The sequence below is a fragment of the Panthera leo genome, chromosome F3 (assembly GCF_018350215.1).
Source record: "Panthera leo isolate Ple1 chromosome F3, P.leo_Ple1_pat1.1, whole genome shotgun sequence".
Classification (NCBI taxonomy): domain Eukaryota; kingdom Metazoa; phylum Chordata; class Mammalia; order Carnivora; family Felidae; genus Panthera; species Panthera leo.
The window spans coordinates 5,744,238-5,764,885 of NC_056696.1; the positions used below are offsets into that span (position 1 = coordinate 5,744,238).

The 20,648-nt window shown below is 47.1% G+C and overlaps 1 protein-coding gene and 1 long non-coding RNA gene across 3 annotated transcripts; one reads left to right on the forward strand and one right to left on the reverse strand.

The window, feature by feature from the left end:
• Positions 1 to 608: 608 nt before the first annotated feature.
• On the reverse strand, positions 609 to 8,550 carry LOC122212489. The gene is made up of 3 exons (XR_006199168.1): positions 7,617 to 8,550; positions 3,919 to 4,053; positions 609 to 706 (listed from the first exon to the last, which is right to left on the reverse strand). It is a non-coding gene; the product is annotated as an uncharacterized LOC122212489 (long non-coding RNA).
• Positions 8,551 to 8,639: 89 nt separating this feature from the next.
• On the forward strand, positions 8,640 to 19,325 carry HNRNPU (heterogeneous nuclear ribonucleoprotein U). Of its 2 annotated transcripts, none has more exons than XM_042926519.1 (14): positions 8,640 to 9,570; positions 10,447 to 10,558; positions 10,644 to 10,717; positions 12,778 to 12,917; positions 13,503 to 13,602; positions 13,984 to 14,096; positions 14,433 to 14,696; positions 14,975 to 15,094; positions 15,766 to 15,894; positions 15,987 to 16,155; positions 16,402 to 16,656; positions 17,161 to 17,345; positions 17,702 to 17,773; positions 18,199 to 19,325. In XM_042926519.1, exons 1-14 carry the CDS (start codon positions 8,880 to 8,882, stop codon positions 18,250 to 18,252), a joined length of 2,478 nt encoding a protein of 825 aa, XP_042782453.1. In that variant the 5' UTR covers positions 8,640 to 8,879; the 3' UTR covers positions 18,253 to 19,325. The 2 variants fall into 2 exon arrangements, with proteins under 2 accessions (XP_042782453.1, XP_042782454.1); XM_042926520.1 differs by having other exon boundaries at positions 8,640 to 9,513.
• The last annotated feature ends 1,323 nt before the right edge of the window (positions 19,326 to 20,648 follow it).

Genomic DNA, 20,648 nt, shown 5'->3' on the forward strand with positions numbered 1-20,648 from the left:
AACCAGGGAAAAGACTGGGGAGGCTGCTGGAGCCACCCCCCTCCCCTCCGGGGGGCCCGGGCAGAATTTCGTGCTCTATCTCCAAGGCGGTGGGAAGCCGCCAAGAGCTTTCAGCAGGGCCTTAAAAAGATCAATCGCTCCCTCGAATTGTTAATGAGTGATTCACTTCTCTGCAAGCTCTTTATTATCATGCTGATGGTAAGTGCAGCTGACTTCGAACCACCCCTGGTAGAAAAATCACCAGTATTTACAATGTAAAATCTTCGTTTGAAGTTCTGTCCTGGGAGTTCACATTTAAGTAAACGGTGTGGCCTGACCCAAGGGCTGATGGAGGAAGAAACTGGAAATTTGTCCCAGCGTGCAGCCCATCAGACCTCTCTCAGAGCGCGAAGAAATCCTAGCCCTGTGCAGAAAGATAGGAGGCGTGAGTGAAACCTCACTGGCCGCCCCCTCTCTGAATGTGTTTGTTCCTGTCTTCCCTGGGGGGGTGGGGGGGGGGACAGTGGAGGAAGGTGGGAGGGCCAGGGAGGTAAATTTCCTCAGTTCCCTCTGGACAAACGCAAATGAAGATTCTGTTGACAAAGTGCTTCATCAACGTGCCTAGGCAATATTATCAATCATAATTGTGGGCCAGGTTCATCTGTCATTGGACTGCTGGGCTGCTGGAGTATTTCTGTGATAAAGGTCGTTTTCAGAAGTTCCGTTTCTGGAGGGGAAGACAGGGAGACAGTGAGCACTGGAGAGCGGAACCCCCTTCTACATCTCACTTGTGCTGCTTTTGTGACCGAGTGCCTCACCGTGGATCACTGAGCCATCCCAGGCGAGGGTGTGAGAGTGGCCGTCCCCGTTACCAAGAGAAACCTGTCCCATTTGATGGGCTGTCAATAGCTTTATCTACACACTTGGAAGCACTGAGCTTAAAAAAAAAAATGTTTTTAATGCTTATTTATTCTTGAGAGACAGAGAGAGACAGAGCTTGAGCGGGGGAAGGGCAGAGAGAGAGGGAGACACAGAATCCAATGCAGGCTCCAGGCTCTGAGCTGTCAGCACAGAGCCCAATGCGGGCCTGGAACTCACAAGCCCAGCTGTGAGATCATGACCTGAGTTGAAGTCTGACGCTCAACCAACTGGGCCACCCAGGTGCCCCATTGCACTATTTTTTAATGTCTCATCAGTTTTAAGGTGTTTTTTTTTTTATTATTATTATGCACAATGACAATGCTTCTGCGGAAGCAATGTAAGGCACCCACTTATGTTTTTTCTTTAGCAAGAGTTGGTCGTGAACCTTGTGCACAGGTAAGCATTCAAGAGTCAAGAATCTCTCCAGACCTTTTGTTTAAATGTGACTTCGTTTAGGGGTGCTTGGGTGGCTCAGTCTGTCAAGCGTCCGACTTTGGCTCAGGTCATGATCTTGCGGGTCATGAGTTCCAGCCCCATGCCAGTCTCTGTGATGACAGCTCAGAGCCTGGAGCCTGCTTCAGATTCTGTGTCTTGCTCTCTCTCTGACACCTCCCCCACCCCCACTAGCACTCTATGTCTCAAAAATAAATGAACATTAAAAAAATGTTCTTTAATGTGACTGCTGCCCCAGGAGGAAGATAAACTGCTCGAAGTCTTGACTCCCAATCAAAAGAGGTGTAGCAGCACCTGGGTGGCTCAGTTGGTTAGGCGTCTGACTTTTGATTTTGGCTCAGAGCATGATCTCACAGTTTGTGAGCTCGAGCCCTACATTGGGCTCTGTGCTTACAGCTGGGAGCCTGCTTAGGATTCTCTCTCTCCCTCTCTCTCTCTGCCTCTCCGCTGCTCATGTGCTCTCTCTCTCTCTCAAAATGTATACAAATAAAAACATAATTAAAAAAAAAGAGAGACATAGCGTATCAACCCAATCATAGCTCTCTATTTTTCCCAAAGCTATCAAACTTAATTATAAATTCTTTCAATAAACACTATGTCACCACTCAATTTCAGATTGAGATAGGTAAACAAAAACTTTCCCCCTCTTTTTCCCCCAAAAGCCTGTTTGATAAATAATAACTATACAGATACCATACATTTGTATGGCATGTAAGTTTTTTTTTTTTAAATGTCTATTTATTTTTGAGAGAGAGACAGAGCGTGAGCAGGGGAGAGGCAGAGAGAGAGGGAGACACAGAATCCGATGCAGGCTCCAGGCTCCGAGCTGTCAGCAGTGAGCCGACGTGGGGCTTGAACCCACAAACCACGAGATCATGACCCAAGCTGAAGTCAGACACCTAACCAACTGAGCCACCCAGGCGCCCCTGTATAGCACTTTATAGTGTAGCATTTTTGCATATGTAATTCCTACCCCTCAGGGGGAAACAGCACGTGATCATTTTACAGGTTCAGAGACTAAAGAGAGAAGGAGAAACTTTGCCTGAGGTCACCTGCCTGGTAAGGGACAGAGCCATTTGTGGAGCTCTGTGGATCTACAAAGGCTCACTTATTCCACACATCACCTGTCCTGAATGCTTACCTCTCAGGCTAGACTAAGAATGTAAATGAACCTAGACATACAGCAGTGCCGCCTTGAGAAGGTCAGTCAGTGGGTGACAGACATAGAAACAGAATATAAAACCAGGAGGCAGGAACGGCATTGGAGATTTTGGAAGCTCGCAGGAGGCATATCCAACATAGTCAAGGACAAGGGAGGCTGGGGTGGGGGGTAATCTGGAAGGTCTTCTTGGAGGAGGTGACACCCAAACTGAATCTTAAAACAGAGGAGAATAAGCAAGGCGCAGCCTCAGACAAGCTTAGACTCACTAGGAGGATGACAGGTGATACACGAGAAGTCATTCAGACATGGTGCAGCTGCGCAATCACTCAGGGAGACGACTGGTAAGTTGGCATATTCTCATACGTATGTCCTGTCCGTCTGTCTGTCCCTCTCCCCATGTGGTCCTATAACAAAGGCCACTCTGGTTTTTTTTTTTTTTTTTTTTTTTTAACGTTTGTTTATTTATTTTGGGAGAGAGAGAGACAAAGAGCAAGCAGGGTGCAGACAGAGTAAGAGGGAGAGAGAGAATCCCAAGCAGGAGCCACCCCGTCAGCACGGAGCCGGACGCGGGGCTCAAACCCATGAACTGCGAGATGGTGACCAGAGCCGAAACCAAGAGTCAGATGCTTAACCGACTGAGCCCCCCGGGCGCCCCTACAGGGCCCACCCTGGACAGCTGAGGTCCACCAGTCGAGACTGCCGTGTTTCTTTCCATAGATCACCCCCCTTGGGTTACAGATGTCCCTTTGTGCTCCTATCCGAACGCTCCTTGCAGTCAGCCTCCCCCTGTCCCGATGGTATAAACATGTAGAGGAAAAGGGAGCGAGTTCCCAGGCCTTACGTGTTGCTAAGGTTTGCTTTGATTCTGTGACTTGATTCATACATCTTGTGGTCTGTATGCGGCCACTTTGCTGGAGGGGGGGTGGGTAAGGAGCTAGCTGAGGGCTGACTGCCTTCATACACGCTTGTCGGAAACGTCCAAAAAACTGGGCGCTGAGCAGCCATTTTCCTTTAGTAAAAACGGTGCTCACTCCCACGAAATCTTTCATCTCTTCTCTGGTTAGAAAATTAACCCAAATGATTAATTTGCCAAGCCTGGGTGGTCATGTCAGAGTCCAAAGGAACATCACTGGGGTGCCTCTAAAGTGACGCATCTGGGGGCGCCTGGGCGGCTCAGTCGGTTGAGCGTCTAACTCTTGATTTGAGCTCAGGTTATGATCTCATGGTTCGTGGGATCAAGCCCCGAGTCGGGCTCTGCGCTGGCAGCACGGAGCCTTCTTGGGATTTTCTCTCTCCTTCTCTTTTTGCCCCTCCCCTCACCCCACCCCACCCCCGCCCCAATAAGTGAATAAACTTAAAGTGACACATCTGACCTGGGTCAGGTGGCCTTCATGCCTTCTCACCTGGTTCACTCCAAATAGCCTCCTAACTGGTCTTCTGGCCTTTGACACCTCCGTGACCCTCTAGCCCGGGGCTTACAAACAGGTGGCCAAAGACAGGAATTGTTCTTGTTTTCTGGCCTGCATGGCCTTGGCCACCTGTAAAATTCAGGAGATGTCACGTACAAGTGATGATTCCCTGCAGGCCATAGGCGGCTGCCCTATTCAGCTGGGGCCTTTGCTCCAGGTCTCTGAAACCGGCATCCCTCCCGGGGTGGCCCTGACGGGAGACTGTCACTTGCCCCGTACAGTCATGACTGCGGTGTTTCTCACACCTGGACCGCTTCATTCACTGACGTTTCCTGCCTAGAACCTACTCGCGTGGGAGTTTTCAACACTCTTCTGCTTACGTATCTTTCTAAAATTTGGACCTGATGGTGCCACTTTTCAGCTTAAAATTCTTTAGTGCCCGCCCTCCCCATGTCTTGGTCAGTGGAGGAAGCCCCAGTATCTTAGCTCAGCTGGATTCTTTTTAATCTGCCTCTTTGTCCCCTCTCAGTATTCTCCACCCTTCCATCTACCCTTGCTTCCCAAGCCTTATTCCTACCCCAGCCGTACTGAATTCCAGCCATGGGATTGATTCACATGCATTCTGTGCATTCAAAGGCTGTTCCTACTGCCCGAATGCCTTTCCCTCTCAGCCCTACACGCTTTTGAAGACTCGGCTCCCGCGTCTTTCCCTTAAGCAACTCCTTGCTCCACATCCCAAACCGAAGACACCCCTCCATCATCGCACACATTCCCCTTGCAATGGAATCATTGGCGTGTCTCTTTCTCCTGTGACGATACACCATCAAATCTTGCTGCCAGCCAGCATGTGAGTTTTGACTTTGGAACTCTAATGCATCCTCTTGGTGCAGCAGAGGGAGCTTGGCCATGGGAGGCAGGCTAGTTGCTACCTCAGCTTTGCCATTTATCAACTTTGGCCAACTTCCTCAACCCCTCTGATTCTCAGTTATCGCCATCTATACATGGAGATAATAATTCCTACCTTGTGACATTATGAGGATTAGAAATATGTTGTATAAAATGCCTAGCACAGAGGCTGATCCCTAGCAGGCACTCAATCCCTGCCAATTCATACCCCCAGTAAATGAATCGGGACAAACACAGCAGACTTAAGAAACAGCCCATCTAAAGTGCGCCTGGGTAGGGGTGCCTGGGTGGCTCAATGGGTTGAGCATCTGGCTTCGGCTCAGGTCATGATCTTGCGGGTCACGAGTTCCAGCCCTACGTTGGGCTCTGTGCTGACAGCTCAGAGCCTGGAGCCTGCTTCAGATTCTGTCTCTCTCTCTCTCTCTCTCAAAACTAAATCATCATTAAGAAAAAAATGTAAAGTGTACCTGGGTGGAATAAAGTAAAAGCAGAAGGGGCAAAGGAAAGAGTATATATACACGGTGTGCAGGCAATTAGGACAGTGCTGGGGGCACTCTCAGTTTGACTTTTGCCCTCCGAAAGCCTGGACAGCGTTCAGTGAAGGACTTAATTATCAGCTGGCAGAAGTCTGCAAATGTTAGCTCTGTATCTAGAATAAAGGGGATGCTAGAAGATTATCCTAGCTAATTACTGTTTACTGTCAAATGTCATACAACTGGCTTCTTAAGTCTGTATGTGAGGTTTGCTCTGGTTTTGTTTTCCCATGTGTGAACGTCGGTGGGTGGACAAGCGTGTCTCCAGACCTACCCCGTGGGAACCCTGCCGAAGGGAGCTCAGCAGAGGGTCAAGGTGGTCGGCTCCACGCGGGTTAGGGCACCGTAGCATGCTGCTCATAGCCGGTCCTTTCTCTCCAAACTGCGAGCTCCTGGAGGCCTGAGCCTGTGTCCTTCATGTCTGTTTTCCCTGCACATAGCATAATACTGCTCCACAGCAGGCGATCGATAAATATTTGTTAAGTAGATAAATGGGTCCGTTGGGCGTTGACTCTCTCAGTTTTCTATATTTGCCATTCTTTGCCTCCGCCTCTTCTAGATATTTGCTCTGGTGTTACCTTCTTTCTTAGGCTTTCCTGACCCCACCCCCATTTATAGCTGAAAAACTCACCCCCACATCAGCATACCCTCTGGCTCTCCTGATTTGCATTTCCCCCTAGTACTTGTTCCCACCTCTATTTGATATATTGCCTGACTCTCCCTGAGAGAGGGACGGCATAGTATCTCATAGTAGCTCACCGCTGTATCCCCAGTACGCCACGCAGGGCCTGCCTTAGACAAGGTGCTCCAAAATGTTTGCTGAGTGAACTCTGTGACAAACTACGGTGCTTAGGTATGTGCCTTTGCATCAACCTAAAAATGGAAGCTATATATTCTGGGCACCCTAACGTGGAAATAGATCGGCTACCCATACACAATAGGCTAATCGCTTTTTGCTGCTGAGAATTCACTTGTCCCGACTTCCACTCAGTATCCTAACTAGTCTCTAGGATTTCAGAAAGGGGGAGTTTCAAGAGTCTTACAGGTCCCCCAGTGATTTAGGGGAAGTGACTTGTACTTTTCCTGGTCTCTGCAGAACAGGACAATCATGGTGGCATTAGAAGGGTAGAAAACAAAAACGATAAGTAACGCTAAGTCACTATTTGCACTTGCAAGCAGTAAAATATGGAATTGCAGATTTCACCTGTTTGTAGACAGGACAAACAGTAACGGATGGCTCTGACCATCCGCAAAAACTGTTTTTCTTTCAAATGTTATCTAAGAAGTCCCAGTGTAAGGAAGGAGCATGGGAGGGGGGTGGCGGGGAAGGGGGCCCTCAGCCTCCCGGGCTGTAAAATGGGTGGACTGAAGACAATCTCCAGGCTCCATCAAGCTCTAAAAGTCAATGGAGGTAAAGCTAAAACTTTTCGTGCCCATCTACTCTTATATTTCATGTTTATTATTACAACTGACTTAACATACCAAGAACAATTGTTATAAATTGACATTTAGACCTACAAACTTTACTTTCAGAGTTTAGTTTTTTTTCTAATTAAGTGGAAATTGTTTTCCTATGACAAATATTTAAAAATGTAAGAGTATCTAAGGACACTTATAAACTTAAAGGACCATTGTAATGACTACATTTAACTTTGATTCCTGAAGAGACTAATTATCCAGTTGGTGGACACGGAAGCCCCCTGGAGCTCTCTTCCCGTTTTTGAACACAGGCAAAGGACTTGAAAAGCTCAAATTCCAGTCTGTGAGTTGTTTATAAGCTCCAAGGACATTATAAGCAGAGGCTAAATGAGTTTTTGGCACGGTTTGGAAGTTCCTATTTTGGGTACCTTCCACCTCCACCAGCTTTAAGCTGAGAATTACCAGTACTGTGCATAGTCCGTTAATTGCAATTCAGATCATTTCACAAGTGTTAATATTTCATCTTGATAACGACTGCGTGGTAAAACACATGCTCCTTAAAAGCTATGGAGGAGAAACTTTAAAAATGAAATTTATTAATCAGTTAAATCACACTAGCCTATGGGGGAGTGTTCGCAGTGTTCCAATTTTAAATGAACATTGGGGCAGCGTTACTGTGCCAGCCAAACACCAAACAGTGGGGGTAACTGACCTCCTCCGAGATCGTGGACCACTGGCCAGTCACTGTGCAGATCTTCTGGGGTTTAAGATGTTCCTCCCATCACAAATCCAAATTCTGGCACCCCTATCCAAAACCGCAAGAACATAACACACCTTTTATTTCGCGAAGAGGAAGATGAAGCTTCTAAAATACACCAGAATAACAGAATTGTCTTCGGGAGGGATAGTCTCGTTTTCTTTTTCTTGTTTTTTATTTTTCATGAGCCTTGATAATTAACCTACGAGTTTCAGCACGATCAGGAGTATTTGTACGGGATGAGGAATAGAATCGTTGTGCATGATCTAGCTGGGTCTCATCCTCATTGTTGGCTGCTGGGACGTCATAACTGGATGACCAGGTCCTGAGTTGGACGGAATTAATTTTGCAGAGGTCTGTGTGTTTGGGGAGGTAGAGCCGACTCAGAAACGCCATTCTGAGGCTTATTTAACTTCTCAGGCTCCGAGCACCGGGCGAACAGCTGCCCCGGGGAGGCTGGCAGCATGGAGTGGAGGCTCCCGCTCCCGAAGCCAGCCCTGCACCCGGGCTTGGGGAAGAGACAATAGAGATGCTCTGTCCTCGCCCTTCCTCAATTTAAAACCTAGGGCGCCAGGCAGGGCTTGGAAAAATTAAACCAAACACTAAGCGGAAGAAAGCCCCCCGCGTCCGATAACTGCCGATTCGTGTGGTACAAACCGACACGGAAATGAGATTGAAGGAGTTTCGAACAAATAGCTGGGGAGACAGATACGAAGGCAGATCTAAGATGGAAGAAAAGGTGGAGGGCTCCACTGAACAGGCCAGGTCGAGGCCTGCGAGCCTGTGCGCGCACACAGCCTCCGGGCCGGGAAGGCCAAGAGCGGGACGAGTACCGCCGGCAGAGGACTAGAAAAGCCGGCGGAGGCTGCAGAGGATCGGTTTAACCGAAAGGCGGTTTCCTCTTCCTCCATTTGCTCGGCCCCAATTGGAAGCGCACTGCGCGGCCTGCGCCGCGCTCTCGGCGGGTTCGGCGTGGGGGCGGGGAGGCAGGCACGGGCGGGGCGGGGCGGGGCGCGGGCGCGCTCCGGCTCTCCTCCTGCGCGGCGCTCCCGGCGGCGCAGGGGGCGGGGCGCCTATATTACGTGCGCGGCGCCGCCCCTGCGAGAGGACGTTGCGTGCTCGCTCGCGCCAGGCGAGTCTCCGCGTCTCCCTCGCGAACTCGGTGAAAGGAATTGGCGCCGTTCGACACCAGGCGGGTCCGCTCTGCAGCACGAACCCACCTCCAGCCGCAGCCGCAGCCGCCGCCCGGGCCGAGGAGCAGCCGCAGCAGCCGCCACCAGTGGCCGAGTGAGCGGAGCCGAGTTTGAGCCAGCGCCTAGCGGTGAATCGGGGCCCTCACCATGAGTTCCTCGCCTGTTAATGTAAAAAAGCTGAAGGTCTCGGAGCTGAAAGAGGAGCTCAAGAAGCGGCGCCTTTCCGACAAGGGTCTCAAGGCCGAGCTCATGGAGCGACTCCAGGCCGCGCTGGACGACGAGGAGGCCGGCGGCCGCCCCGCCATGGAGCCCGGGAACGGCAGCCTAGACCTGGGCGGGGATTCCGCCGGGCGCTCGGGAGCAGGCCTCGAGCAGGAGGCCGCGGCCGGCGGCGACGAGGAGGAGGAGGAGGAGGAAGAGGAGGAGGAAGGGATCGCCGCGCTGGATGGCGACCAGATGGAGCTAGGGGAGGAGAACGGGGCCGCGGGGGCGGCCGACTCGGGCCCGATGGAGGAGGAGGAGGCCGCCTCGGAAGACGAGAACGGCGACGATCAGGGCTTCCAGGAAGGGGAAGATGAGCTCGGCGACGAGGAGGAAGGCGCGGGCGACGAGAACGGGCACGGGGAGCAGCAGCCTCAACCGCCGGCGACGCCGCAGCAACAGCCCCCACAGCAGCGCGGGGCCGCCAAGGAGGCCGCGGGGAAGAGCAGCGGCCCCACCTCGCTGTTCGCGGTGACGGTGGCGCCGCCCGGGGCGAGGCAGGGCCAGCAGCAGGCGGGAGGTAAGAAGAAGGCGGAAGGCGGCGGAGGCGGCGGTCGCCCCGGGGCTCCGGCGGCGGGTGAGTGCTGCGTTGTACGTTGCGCGCGGCGGGAGGCCCGCGCGGGGTGGGGACCGTGCCCCAGGCCTGCCGGAGCCCCGCCGGGGGGAGGGAGCCCCGGGCGGGGGCCGCCGCGGGGGTAGCGGGGAGGGGGGGAGGGGGCGCGGGGAATCCCGCCCGGCCGCGAGGTCTCGGGCTCGGGGCGTGCGACGGTGGCGGCGGCGCCTCCATTATGTGGCTGGCGAGCCGGGGGTGGGGGGTGGGGGGGGGGGAAGCTGCAGCTGCCGCTGGAGGGGGGAGGAGCGGCGGGCGGGAGCCCCGCCGGCCCGCGGTGGCGCCGCCGCGCTGCGTGCGCGCGGTGCGGGCACATGTCTCGGGGGGAGGGGAGAGGCCCGAGGGCCCGGGGCGGGCGCGCTTTGGCGGCGCTGGGCCGCGGTATTGTGCAAGGAGCGCAGGGTCTCGGCGTGACGTCACTTCCGGCGGGAGGGGCCGGGCGGGGAGAGCGGGGCGGAAGATCAGTACAATGCGGCCGCGGGGAACGCGGGCCCGGGTGGGGGAGGGGAGGGGAGGGCGCGCGGGCCGGGCCGGCCCCTCCCCCCTTCCTGAACTCTCTTTGGGATACACGTGGGCTCGGGGCCTGTGCCGCGCTAGCCTGCAGGAGCTTTCTCGAATCTTCGCGTAGAGTGGCAAAATTAGCGATGGTTTTGGACTGCGTCACTAACTGCAGCCCGGTTCCGAGCTGATTGTTCTTTGGGTTCGCGTTGGATTCGTCGATTGAAAACCCTCCCGGAAAAGAACGGGAAAGTCGAGCTTTTTGCGTCTTTGAACAGGAAGGGGGTTTTTCTTTTCCGCCGTGACGCGGCTTGGCCCCTTACGCGGGGGTGTTGTGTGTTATAGGAGACGGCAAAACAGAGCAGAAAGGCGGAGATAAAAAGAGAGGTGTGAAAAGACCTCGAGAAGATCATGGCCGTGGATATTTTGAGTACATTGAAGAGAACAAGTATAGCAGGTAGAGGATGCCCATCTAGTTCTACTCGTTACCCGTTCGGTCTTGGGTAGGACAAGCTGAATCAGGAGACAATTCTGTCTTTCAGAGCCAAATCTCCCCAGCCACCTGTTGAAGAGGAAGATGAGCACTTCGATGACACAGTGGTTTGTCTTGATACTTGTAAGTGAAGCGGTTTCTCCCGTCTACTCCCCTAGTTTCTCAGTGTGGCGGTTTGGGTCCGAGAGTGTTAGAAAACAACGCAGTGCACCGAACGTAAACGCATAAAACTTAGCCTAAACCGTTTCTGTTAAAAGGAAGGTGGTGATGGCTTGTATTCAGATTTCGGTAGCTAAATGTTTAGTACAGCATCGGTTGTGTCGTATTGATAATTTTCCAGGCTTCGGCAATTTGGTTATATTTTTTTATATGACTCGAAAGTTTTCATTTGTAGGAATGTAAAATTAATGCCAGTTTTTTAAATTTTAGTTAGTTAATGGAAACTTGTAAGACTATCTGTAACTTATCCTTGCAGGCTCCTACGATAATTTCCCTTTTTGGGGTAGAATTCTAGCAAGGGAGCTCTTTGGGCTAGTGAAATATGTAATGAATGGCTTTTCCCATTAGCACGCAAGTGTATTCCCTATTCTAAAAGATTGTAATATTACTTTTTCAATAACTGCTCTTTTGTTCTCAATTCCAGTTCAGTAGCTGCTGCTTTAACATAAGTTGATTTCTTCCAAAGACCTGGGGCAGCAGCAGTGGGCTATCACGGGGCTACTAGCTTTCTTCAGCAGCGAATGGTGTCAATGGCAGCGCTGTAAATACTGCTCCTTTACCCAAGTTGGGTTGCAATTGAGTATGAGGAGGATTGCAGACCTCTAGATGGGCCTTGGCTGTCACGTGTGTGACTTTATTTTTTAACAACAACGTTTTGTTGGTTTAACATTTGATCAGAATGCACAATTCTTTCACTTGGATAGAAAGAACAAAAGGTAGAAACAATTGCTTGAAAAGTAAGCGGTAAGGTGTGAACCTGCCCTGTAGATCCAGGCAGTTAAAGTGTAGATTCCCGGGTTTTCCAATACGAATTTAATTTTGATCAGGTTTGTGAGGATGTAAACATTAACCCTGGATTTCTTACTAAATGTCCTTTACAGGTAGTTGAGCTAAGGGAGTCTTTTAAAAGAGAAAACACACACGGAAAAGTAGTTTTCTTTGAAAGTTTTAAATACAGTTTGGTTGCTTAAATACAAACTGGGCGGGCATGGGTAGGATAGTGAAGCAGTGATTCAAGAAGTAACGCTACTATCAGAGTAGGCTTTTAATTCATTACTGAGGAATATCAGCTCCTTAATTTGCTACTTACATTGGGTACAAACACAGTTTGAGCCAAAAATTCTACCAGCGATCAGGAATCTTTTGAGAGCAAAGCTTATTTAAGGAGAATTCCAAACTAGTTTTAATTTCCTTTCATCAATAAAAACTGTTGAAGAAAACAGTTTTTTAACTTCAGCTCTCATGGGGGGAACACCAAGAAGGTGCATACAAAATGAGCCAGTGACCCAAAGGTAGCTAAGTTAAAGACCTTTTGGATTTGAGTAATCCGGGAAGTGGATAATCCCCCATTGTTATTGACTAACCGGCAAGCCTGGGGAAAAGGGACCTTAAAATGCCGTAATATGAACAGTGTTAGACAACCAGGTTTGCACTTTGTAGGGTTGAGGCTGCCTTCACAAGTTTTAGAAAGAATTTAGGATCTAGAGCCCCTGGTGTTTTAAAATTACAAAGTGCAGGATCAACGGCTCATATTCCTGTATTTTAAAATATCATGGCCTACCTTCAGTTTTATTGTGGCACGGGTAAATTCTCCCTGGTTCTGGCATACTTCACTTTGATTTCCTGCTATCCTCTACTGCTTGCCTCTAAATCAAGGTAAAGAGCAGAGCAGGTATGTATCCATGTCCCATTGTCTTGATTATTTTATATACTTAAAATACACGTTAAACCTGGCTGTTTTAGTTTTGGAGGCTGTTTACGCTTTAGTTGGTAATTTGGTGAGAGTGACTTGGTGTGGGGGTGGGGCTTAAACGGAAGGTCAGGACAGCAGCATGGTTTGTAGAAGCAGTGTCGGTGAAGCATTAGGAAATACGCAAGAATGTAATCACCAGGTTTTGCCTACGTAGCAGCTGTATTCACGTTGGATGTCAAAAGAAATAATATGGTATTTGATATAATTACAGATAATTGTGATCTACATTTTAAAATATCAAGAGACCGCCTCAGTGCTTCTTCCCTTACTATGGAGAGTTTTGCTTTTCTTTGGGCCGGAGGAAGGGCATCTTATGGTGTGTCCAAAGGCAAAGTCTGTTTTGAGATGAAGGTAAATGCAGTTTTGTGACTTTTTGGTTTTTTTTTTTTTTTTTTAAACAAGTGAATTTCCAGTTGCTGGACGCTATTCAGTGTCATGGGGCTTCTTTCTTTGGAAGTTTCTGTGGACTGGAAGAGGGGCTTGGAAGACCTTTGTTTTATAACCGTTAACCATATTTGTTACAATCAGAATTTGTTATTGAGCCAGTGTGTTTTTCTTTAGGGTGCTCCTTTTTTATCAGGCACTTGAAAAGCCCACCAAGGGTTTAAAAATAACTGCTGGGTTTCTCGTTTTGTCCCAGAGCAAAGCATGTTGAGCGTATACTTTCATCGGGTTTTGAGTCAGGAATATGTAATTTTTAAACATTATCTGTTCTTTTAAATGTGATCCAACCAAGTACTTAACTTGAACCTTTTCAATTCCAAGTTACAAGTTCTGTCAATTTGTAAAGTTCTTATGGGGGAGGGGGGAGATGACAGGGTAGAATGAGTGTCTTTGTATTAGTAGCCAGAGAAGACTTAGCCCATGGCCCAGATGAAATGAAGCTAGAGTTCAAGGGTTTATCTTCATTGTAATCATTTATGATTTGACTTTCAGGTTACAGAGAAGATCCCAGTAAGGCATTTATATACAAAAGATATTGACATACATGAAGTTCGGATTGGCTGGTCACTAACCACAAGTGGAATGTTGCTTGGTAAAGTTTCCATTAGAGTACTGTCCTCATGAGTGTTCAGGGTCTGATTTCAGTAGTGAGACTAGAAGTATTCTAATTCTGTCTTGTTTGTTCTTAATCTATTAGTATTTTAAAGATGAATGCTATTAGCATGTATAGTAGGATGGTTACTTGTTTTATGACCAGTGGTTAGGAAAAACATCCTGTGGTCTGCAGTTTTTCAAATAGTTATATAAGCCTTGTAGCTCTCATTACTTGTCTATGTTTTAGATACAGCATGAGTGGAAGAATGTTAGGTTAGGTACTCATTCATATTGTTGTCCTCTATCCTGAATGTTAAAATATGTGGGTCATGGGACTGTTTTGAACAATCGATTTCACAAAAGTTCTTTATTTTCTTAGGTGAAGAAGAATTCTCTTATGGGTATTCTCTTAAAGGAATAAAAACCTGCAACTGTGAGACTGAAGATTATGGAGAGAAATTTGATGAAAATGATGTGATAACATGTTTTGCTGTAAGTCAACTAAGTATATATAAGTGAGCAATTACTAGCTGGGGATTTTTTTTTAAAAAGGTTTATCAACATTGGCCTTCATTACTAACCCATTTTGACTAAAAAGTACTTAACGTGAACTGGACCTGAAAAATCTAGTGTATTTTACTGAAGGCAGTATTGTTTCTGCTTCTAGATGTGTGTGTCTCATTGTTTATAACTATTCTAAAGCTCCTAACGTTTAACCTAAATCTGTTTTCCAGAGGGTAAGCTTCACTCAACTTGAATTTTGAGGGTTTTTTAAAGCAAGTTTAAAGGAAGCAGGTTAAAATCTTAATTTTTTTCCCAATTTAACAGAACTTTGAAAGCGATGAAGTAGAACTCTCCTATGCAAAGAACGGGCAAGATCTTGGCATTGCCTTCAAAATCAGTAAGGAAATTCTTGCTGGAAGGCCACTCTTCCCGCATGTTCTCTGCCACAACTGTGCAGTTGAATTTAATTTTGGTCAGAAGGAAAAGCCATATTTTCCAATACCAGAAGATTATACTTTTATCCAGAATGTCCCCTTAGAGGATCGAGTTAGAGGACCAAAGGGGCCTGAAGAGAAGAAAGATTGTGAAGTAAGTGGATTTTTTTAAAAGCATTTGAAGGTTACTTTTGTTTGGCAAGAATGACATTCAGAAGATCTGGATGATCTGTTTCATTTGCTTTGTGGCACGGCTGTTGGCATCAGCTGTAGCTGTGTTTTTTGATGTAGAATATTAAGTTTTCCAAAAATTCCCTTGTTTTAGGGCAATGAAAATTTACAAATTGAAACTGGGTTTTTGTGCACTTCACAAAATAACTTCAGGAATTTTTAGATGGCTCTACTAAGTGAAACATTTTTTTTCCATGGTAGGTTGTTATGATGATTGGCTTGCCCGGAGCTGGGAAAACCACCTGGGTTACTAAACATGCGGCAGAAAATCCTGGTAAATACAACATTCTCGGAACAAACACCATAATGGATAAAATGATGGTAAGAAAAATATTGAGGGTGTGATCTCAGCACTTTAAAAACACCAGAAGGCATTAAAACTTTTTTGCCTGTTGTCTTTATCCATTTTGCGTTGGTGTTTTAGAGATAGGAGCTTGGGCAAAGTTCCGTTGGTTACTTAAACTATAGAAGGATGTAAACTACTTCTGTCTGGAAGGTAAAGTGCCTTCCAGGGGCGACGCTTTATTTTTCCTAGGAAACTTTTTTTTTTTTTTTTTTTAATTTTTTTTTTTTTTAACGTTTTATTTATTTTTGAGACAGAGAGAGACAGAGCATGAACGGGGGAGGGTCAGAGAGCGGGAGACACAGAATCTGAAGCAGGCTCCAGGCTCTGAGCTGTCAGCACAGAGCCCGACGCGGGGCTCGAACTCACGGACCGCGAGATCATGACCTGAGCCGAAGTCGGACGCTTAACCGACTGAGCCACCCAGGCGCCCCCCTAGGAAACTTTTTGAACTTTCGACATTTAGTAGCTGAACTAGAAGAGCAGAGGATCTTGCTTACGTGATAAAACAACCTTTTTTGTAGCGATGATAAGGAAAGGCAGTATTTAAACTTTGCAATGTCTGGTTTCCATGTAGATCTAAACTGATATTAAAAAAAAAATGAGCTTTATTCACAAGTTCAAAGGAACTGTTGAACTTTTAAAACAGGTGGCAGGTTTTAAGAAACAGATGGCTGATACTGGAAAACTGAACACGCTGTTGCAGAGGGCTCCACAGTGTCTCGGAAAGTTTATTGAGATCGCTGCCCGTAAGAAGCGAAATTTCATTCTGGATCAGGTGAGCTGCAGCCTTGAGGTTATAAACAAAAGGAACTGATGATTGGGTTTGGCATGGAGCTAACATTTGGGTTTATGAACTTTGTTTTAAAGACCAACGTGTCTGCTGCTGCCCAGAGGAGAAAAATGTGCCTGTTTGCAGGCTTCCAGCGAAAAGCTGTCGTAGTTTGCCCAAAAGATGAAGACTATAAGCAAAGAACACAGAAGAAAGCTGAAGTAGAGGGGAAAGACCTACCAGAACATGCTGTCCTCAAAATGAAAGGTATGAATTTAATTCTATTAACGTTAAATCTGCCGAGATCTGTACCTGCAAACTCGTGTGAACGTTTGCCGGTGATGCCAGTTCCTGAGTTACCTTCGCTCTTTGTTAAGGGAGTGTGTGGGGGGGGTTTATTTCTCTCTTTAGGGAAACGCTCGTACACAGAGCAGATGGCATAGCGTGGTTTGAAAGGATGAAAGCAGGCTTTAGGACTGTGGTCTGGGGCTAATCTGACCCTATTCCTTGTAGGAAACTTCACGCTGCCGGAGGTGGCCGAGTGCTTTGATGAAATCACCTATGTTGAGCTGCAGAAGGAGGAAGCCCAAAAACTTCTGGAGCAGTATAAGGAGGAGAGCAAAAAGGCCCTGCCGCCGGAAAAGAAACAGAACACCGGTTCCAAGAAGAGCAATAAAAATAAGAGTGGCAAGAACCAGTTCAACAGAGGCGGCGGCCACAGAGGACGTGGCGGGTTCAACATGCGCGGCGGGAGTTTCAGAGGAGGAGGCGAGTTTGCTTTTGAGTTTCACTTGGTTGCAGGTTGGAATGAGCGATGACCATCTTCTAAGTTTGGGGGCTGGGTGGTGGTCAACTGAATTTAACGCAGGACAGTTGACCTCCCTGGACTCTGCTGCCCTAGTAACTAGCTTCAGATGCCGTGATGTGATCCTAAGCACGCCTTGTTAGGTGTTAAACCTTGTTGTGTCTTTTTCTTTAAATGTTATTTTGAGATAGCGTGTGTGATCGCGGCAGGGGCAGAGAGGGGGAAAGAGAATCCTAAGGAGGCTCCGTGCTGTCGGCACAGAGCCTGACGCAGGGCTCGATCCCACAGACCTTGCGGTCAGGGCCTGAGCCAAAATCGAGAGTCGGATGCCTACCCGACCGAGCCAGACAGGCGCCCCTGTTGGTTTTAGAAGTTACTTTTCTCTACAGTAGAGGGCCAGTCCGCAAGAGTAGGGTCCTGTGGAAAGGAAGTGCAAGGTTGCTAAAGCCAACGTGTCTTGTCTGCAGCTCCTGGGAATCGCGGTGGTTACAACAGGAGGGGCAACATGCCGCAGCGAGGCGGCGGCGGTGGCGGCAGCGGCGGCATCGGCTACCCGTACCCTCGCGGCCCCGTGTTCCCCAGCCGAGGCGGTTACTCGAACAGAGGGAACTACAGCAGAGGCGGGATGCCCAACAGAGGGAACTACAACCAGGTAACGCGCCCCCGGCCCCGATGATTCGGATAACGGAGTCGGGAAAGTTGTAAAGTCTTGTCACAGCCTCAATTAGGCCATTAGGTCTGAGTGCGGTGGCGCAGGAACACCAGGGATGGTAGAATGAGGGCCGCCTAAGTTTGGTGTTCAGGTGCATGAACCCGCAACACGTCCAAGGATGTCTTAAATGAATAAATTAAACACCGAGAGCAAACAGCACAGGGTGCCCAGGGTTGAGTTGCTAGAGGCGAGGCCTGTCCTGTGCTGCTGGCTCCTGTGTACAGCACAGACCTGTGCTCTGGAGTTTGAGTTTTCAAGGATTTTTTTTTTTCTCTCCCTGCCTCCCCCCCCCCCAGAACTTCAGAGGACGAGGAAACAATCGTGGCTACAAAAACCAATCTCAGGGCTACAACCAGTGGCAGCAGGGTGTAAGTAACTTCTTATGTGCTACGTACATTCATTGTGCCTTAAGTTCATCGTAAGAGTCAGTCTTGAAACCCTTGCGCAGGGATTGGAGCGTTTTTATAATCGTTACAGGGCGAGGTTTGAATATAGGTGGAGATGGCTGTAACTTACTGTTTTAATAAAGTAATATTCTTTAATACGTACGGTTCTTTTTATTGTTAGCTTTAATTGTATAAACTAACCAAGTCATGATGTGTTTTCTTTTGTAATGTGTTTATTGATAATAATGGGATATTAATACTAACTAAATCTGGTTTGATAGAAATCAGAGGTATGACAGGTGTAAATTTGTTTCCAGCAATTACTCTGAATTAGATTGTCATTTCCTAAAAGCAGTTTGAGTGGCTTATTGATGTTTTTTCTTTAAAAAAAAAATTTTCTCTTACAGCAATTCTGGGGTCAGAAGCCATGGAGTCAGCATTATCACCAAGGATATTATTGAATACCCAAATAAAACGAACTGATACATATTTCTCCAAAACCTTCACAAGAAGTCGACTGTTTTCTTTAGTAGGCTAACTTTTTAAACATTCCACAAGAGGAAGTGCCTGCGGGTTCCTTTTTTAGAAGCTTTGTGGGTTGATTTTTTTTCTTTTCTTTTTTGTACATTTTTAATTGCAGTTTTAAAGTGAATCGTAAGAGAACCTCAGCATTGTGCACGATAAGAGAATGTGTCAGTATTTCAGGGTTCTACATTTTATCTGTAAAATGTGACTTTTTTTTTTTTTTATCACAACAAAAGTAAAATGTTGCTTTGTACCTGGTGTCTTTTATTAAGAATTTACTCCCCCCATTTCTCACAGAGATAACAGTCGGGAGTCATTGTCACAATATAATAGAAATGTTAGCAACCAGATTCATGGGAGGACCGCGCAGTCCTCATGAATCACCTGAGACTCTGTACTGCTCCTAGAACACTCCATCCTCTCTGTAGTTTGCCGAGCGGCGGAGGGGGAAGCTTCCATCGTAGTTCCTGACCATAACTGGGAAGTCTTTTTCTTTGTTTTTTTTTTTAAATAACAACGGAATTGGCCTAATGGGGAACGAAGAGAAAACTTGGAACCAAGAGAGAGAAGATGGAGTGTACGTAGAAGGGCTGTTCAAAATGTAAAACTTTGGTTGCATTATTTGTGGAGGCTCAAACTTGTGAAGGTTCAATACCATAATTTTTCCATTTGTTCTGCATTTTGATTCTGAAAAGAAAGCTGGCTTTGCCCATTTCTTATTAAAAAAACTTGTTGTAAATCCAGTTGTCTAATGGGATCTATATGAAGTTAGCTATGTCTGTATGCCCTTCTCCCACAAAATACTGTATCACTAGTGTGCTTGTAGTACTTTACTCCACCATCTTTGTAAGCTAATGAAATTGTGAGTCACCCATTTATATCTTAATTTTTAATCATGTCAGTTCTTGAATGGGTATCTCCTTAGCCTGCTGATTTCTTTTTCTTTCTAAAGAAAGTGGGTGGAGAAATTAATTTAGACGTTTGTTTGCAATAAAAAGAATTCATTTTACTCTCGTTTTGGGATTCTCGCCATCAAGGTTCAAAATCCCTTTATAAAACTCCCAAGAGGAGGAAATTTAAGTGTGTGCTTTCTGGACAGCTTATTCTGTACTCCGTACTTCGAACATTTAGGTTTTAAAAACTTAAATGTATACTGACAATTGAGTTTTAATTACGAAGTAAAGTTGAATCCTTCCTTCCCCTCCCCCCCCAGACGACTTAACATTTAACGAGGGGAAAAGGTGTACTGGCTGGGAGAAGTTAACACTCAGTTTACCATCTTTACGAAATGCTAACGGCTGTCCTCGAGAGAATATCTTAATACGCATATATCTGATACGTGAGACTCTGGGAACAGATGCTTTTAGAAGCCATCGTACAAGCCAGTCCTTGATTTCACGACTACACAACACTGCTAACTTAACTGTAGCTATGTGACCGCATTAGATCCCCTAATTGTAATTCTATTGGGTTTGCACAGAACACTTAATCTTCTAAAGGACCCTCACTGATGTGAAGTGAGGAATCAGGAGTCAAACTGTAGAACTAAAACTTGACTTCAGTCTAGCGTTTTGTTGGTGTTTTAGGTTGCTTCTGGTAAGTTGAGGTTTGTCTGTATTTTCTTCTGTTTGCTTAGATTTTTGTTTTAGCCATCTTCAATCAGATTTTTCACTTCATACTCCTAGGAATTCTGCCACAAGCGGAGCGGGAGTGGAGTTTTAGCTGGTGGTGTAGGTTTAAGTTGATACATTTTGGGAGCGGAGGCTAATCCTGGAATTCCGGTGAGAATACTTAACGGGACAAGGTAGCGTCTCAAGGGTTTTTGTTTTTTTAGCAGTTAGCTTTAGTGCTGGCAACCACTGGCATTAACTGTTATATCAGTACACATTGTAATTACGAGGATTGCATAGTAGACCTACCCAGGGGAAAAATTTGTTTTCAGCTTTGTTGCTAATCAGTGTTCTGGGTACGTTTGAAACATCTTGGATCTTACCTTCTAGTTGAAAACTGCTTCCCGAGGAGTTCATACTCTAACGTGAATCGTGGTGGGGGAGTAATGGCCAAATAATACTGTTGGGTAGACTGTTCTCCCTTGGGTAGTCCAGAGAAGTTTGGGAAGACCAGTGGAATAGATAAAAACACTGTCCAGGAATATGTTAAAATTTCCAGCAGCAGTCTCCTCAAGATTAGTACTAAATATGCCTGGAAAGGAATAATCTTCGTGTTTAAGGAACTGGGAAGGAGGAGCGTATCAGATAGCAAGCAAAAGGGAGAAAAAGAAGAAACGCCATTTGGCAGAGTAGGGTCTGTAAACGAGAAACTTGGCTTCCTG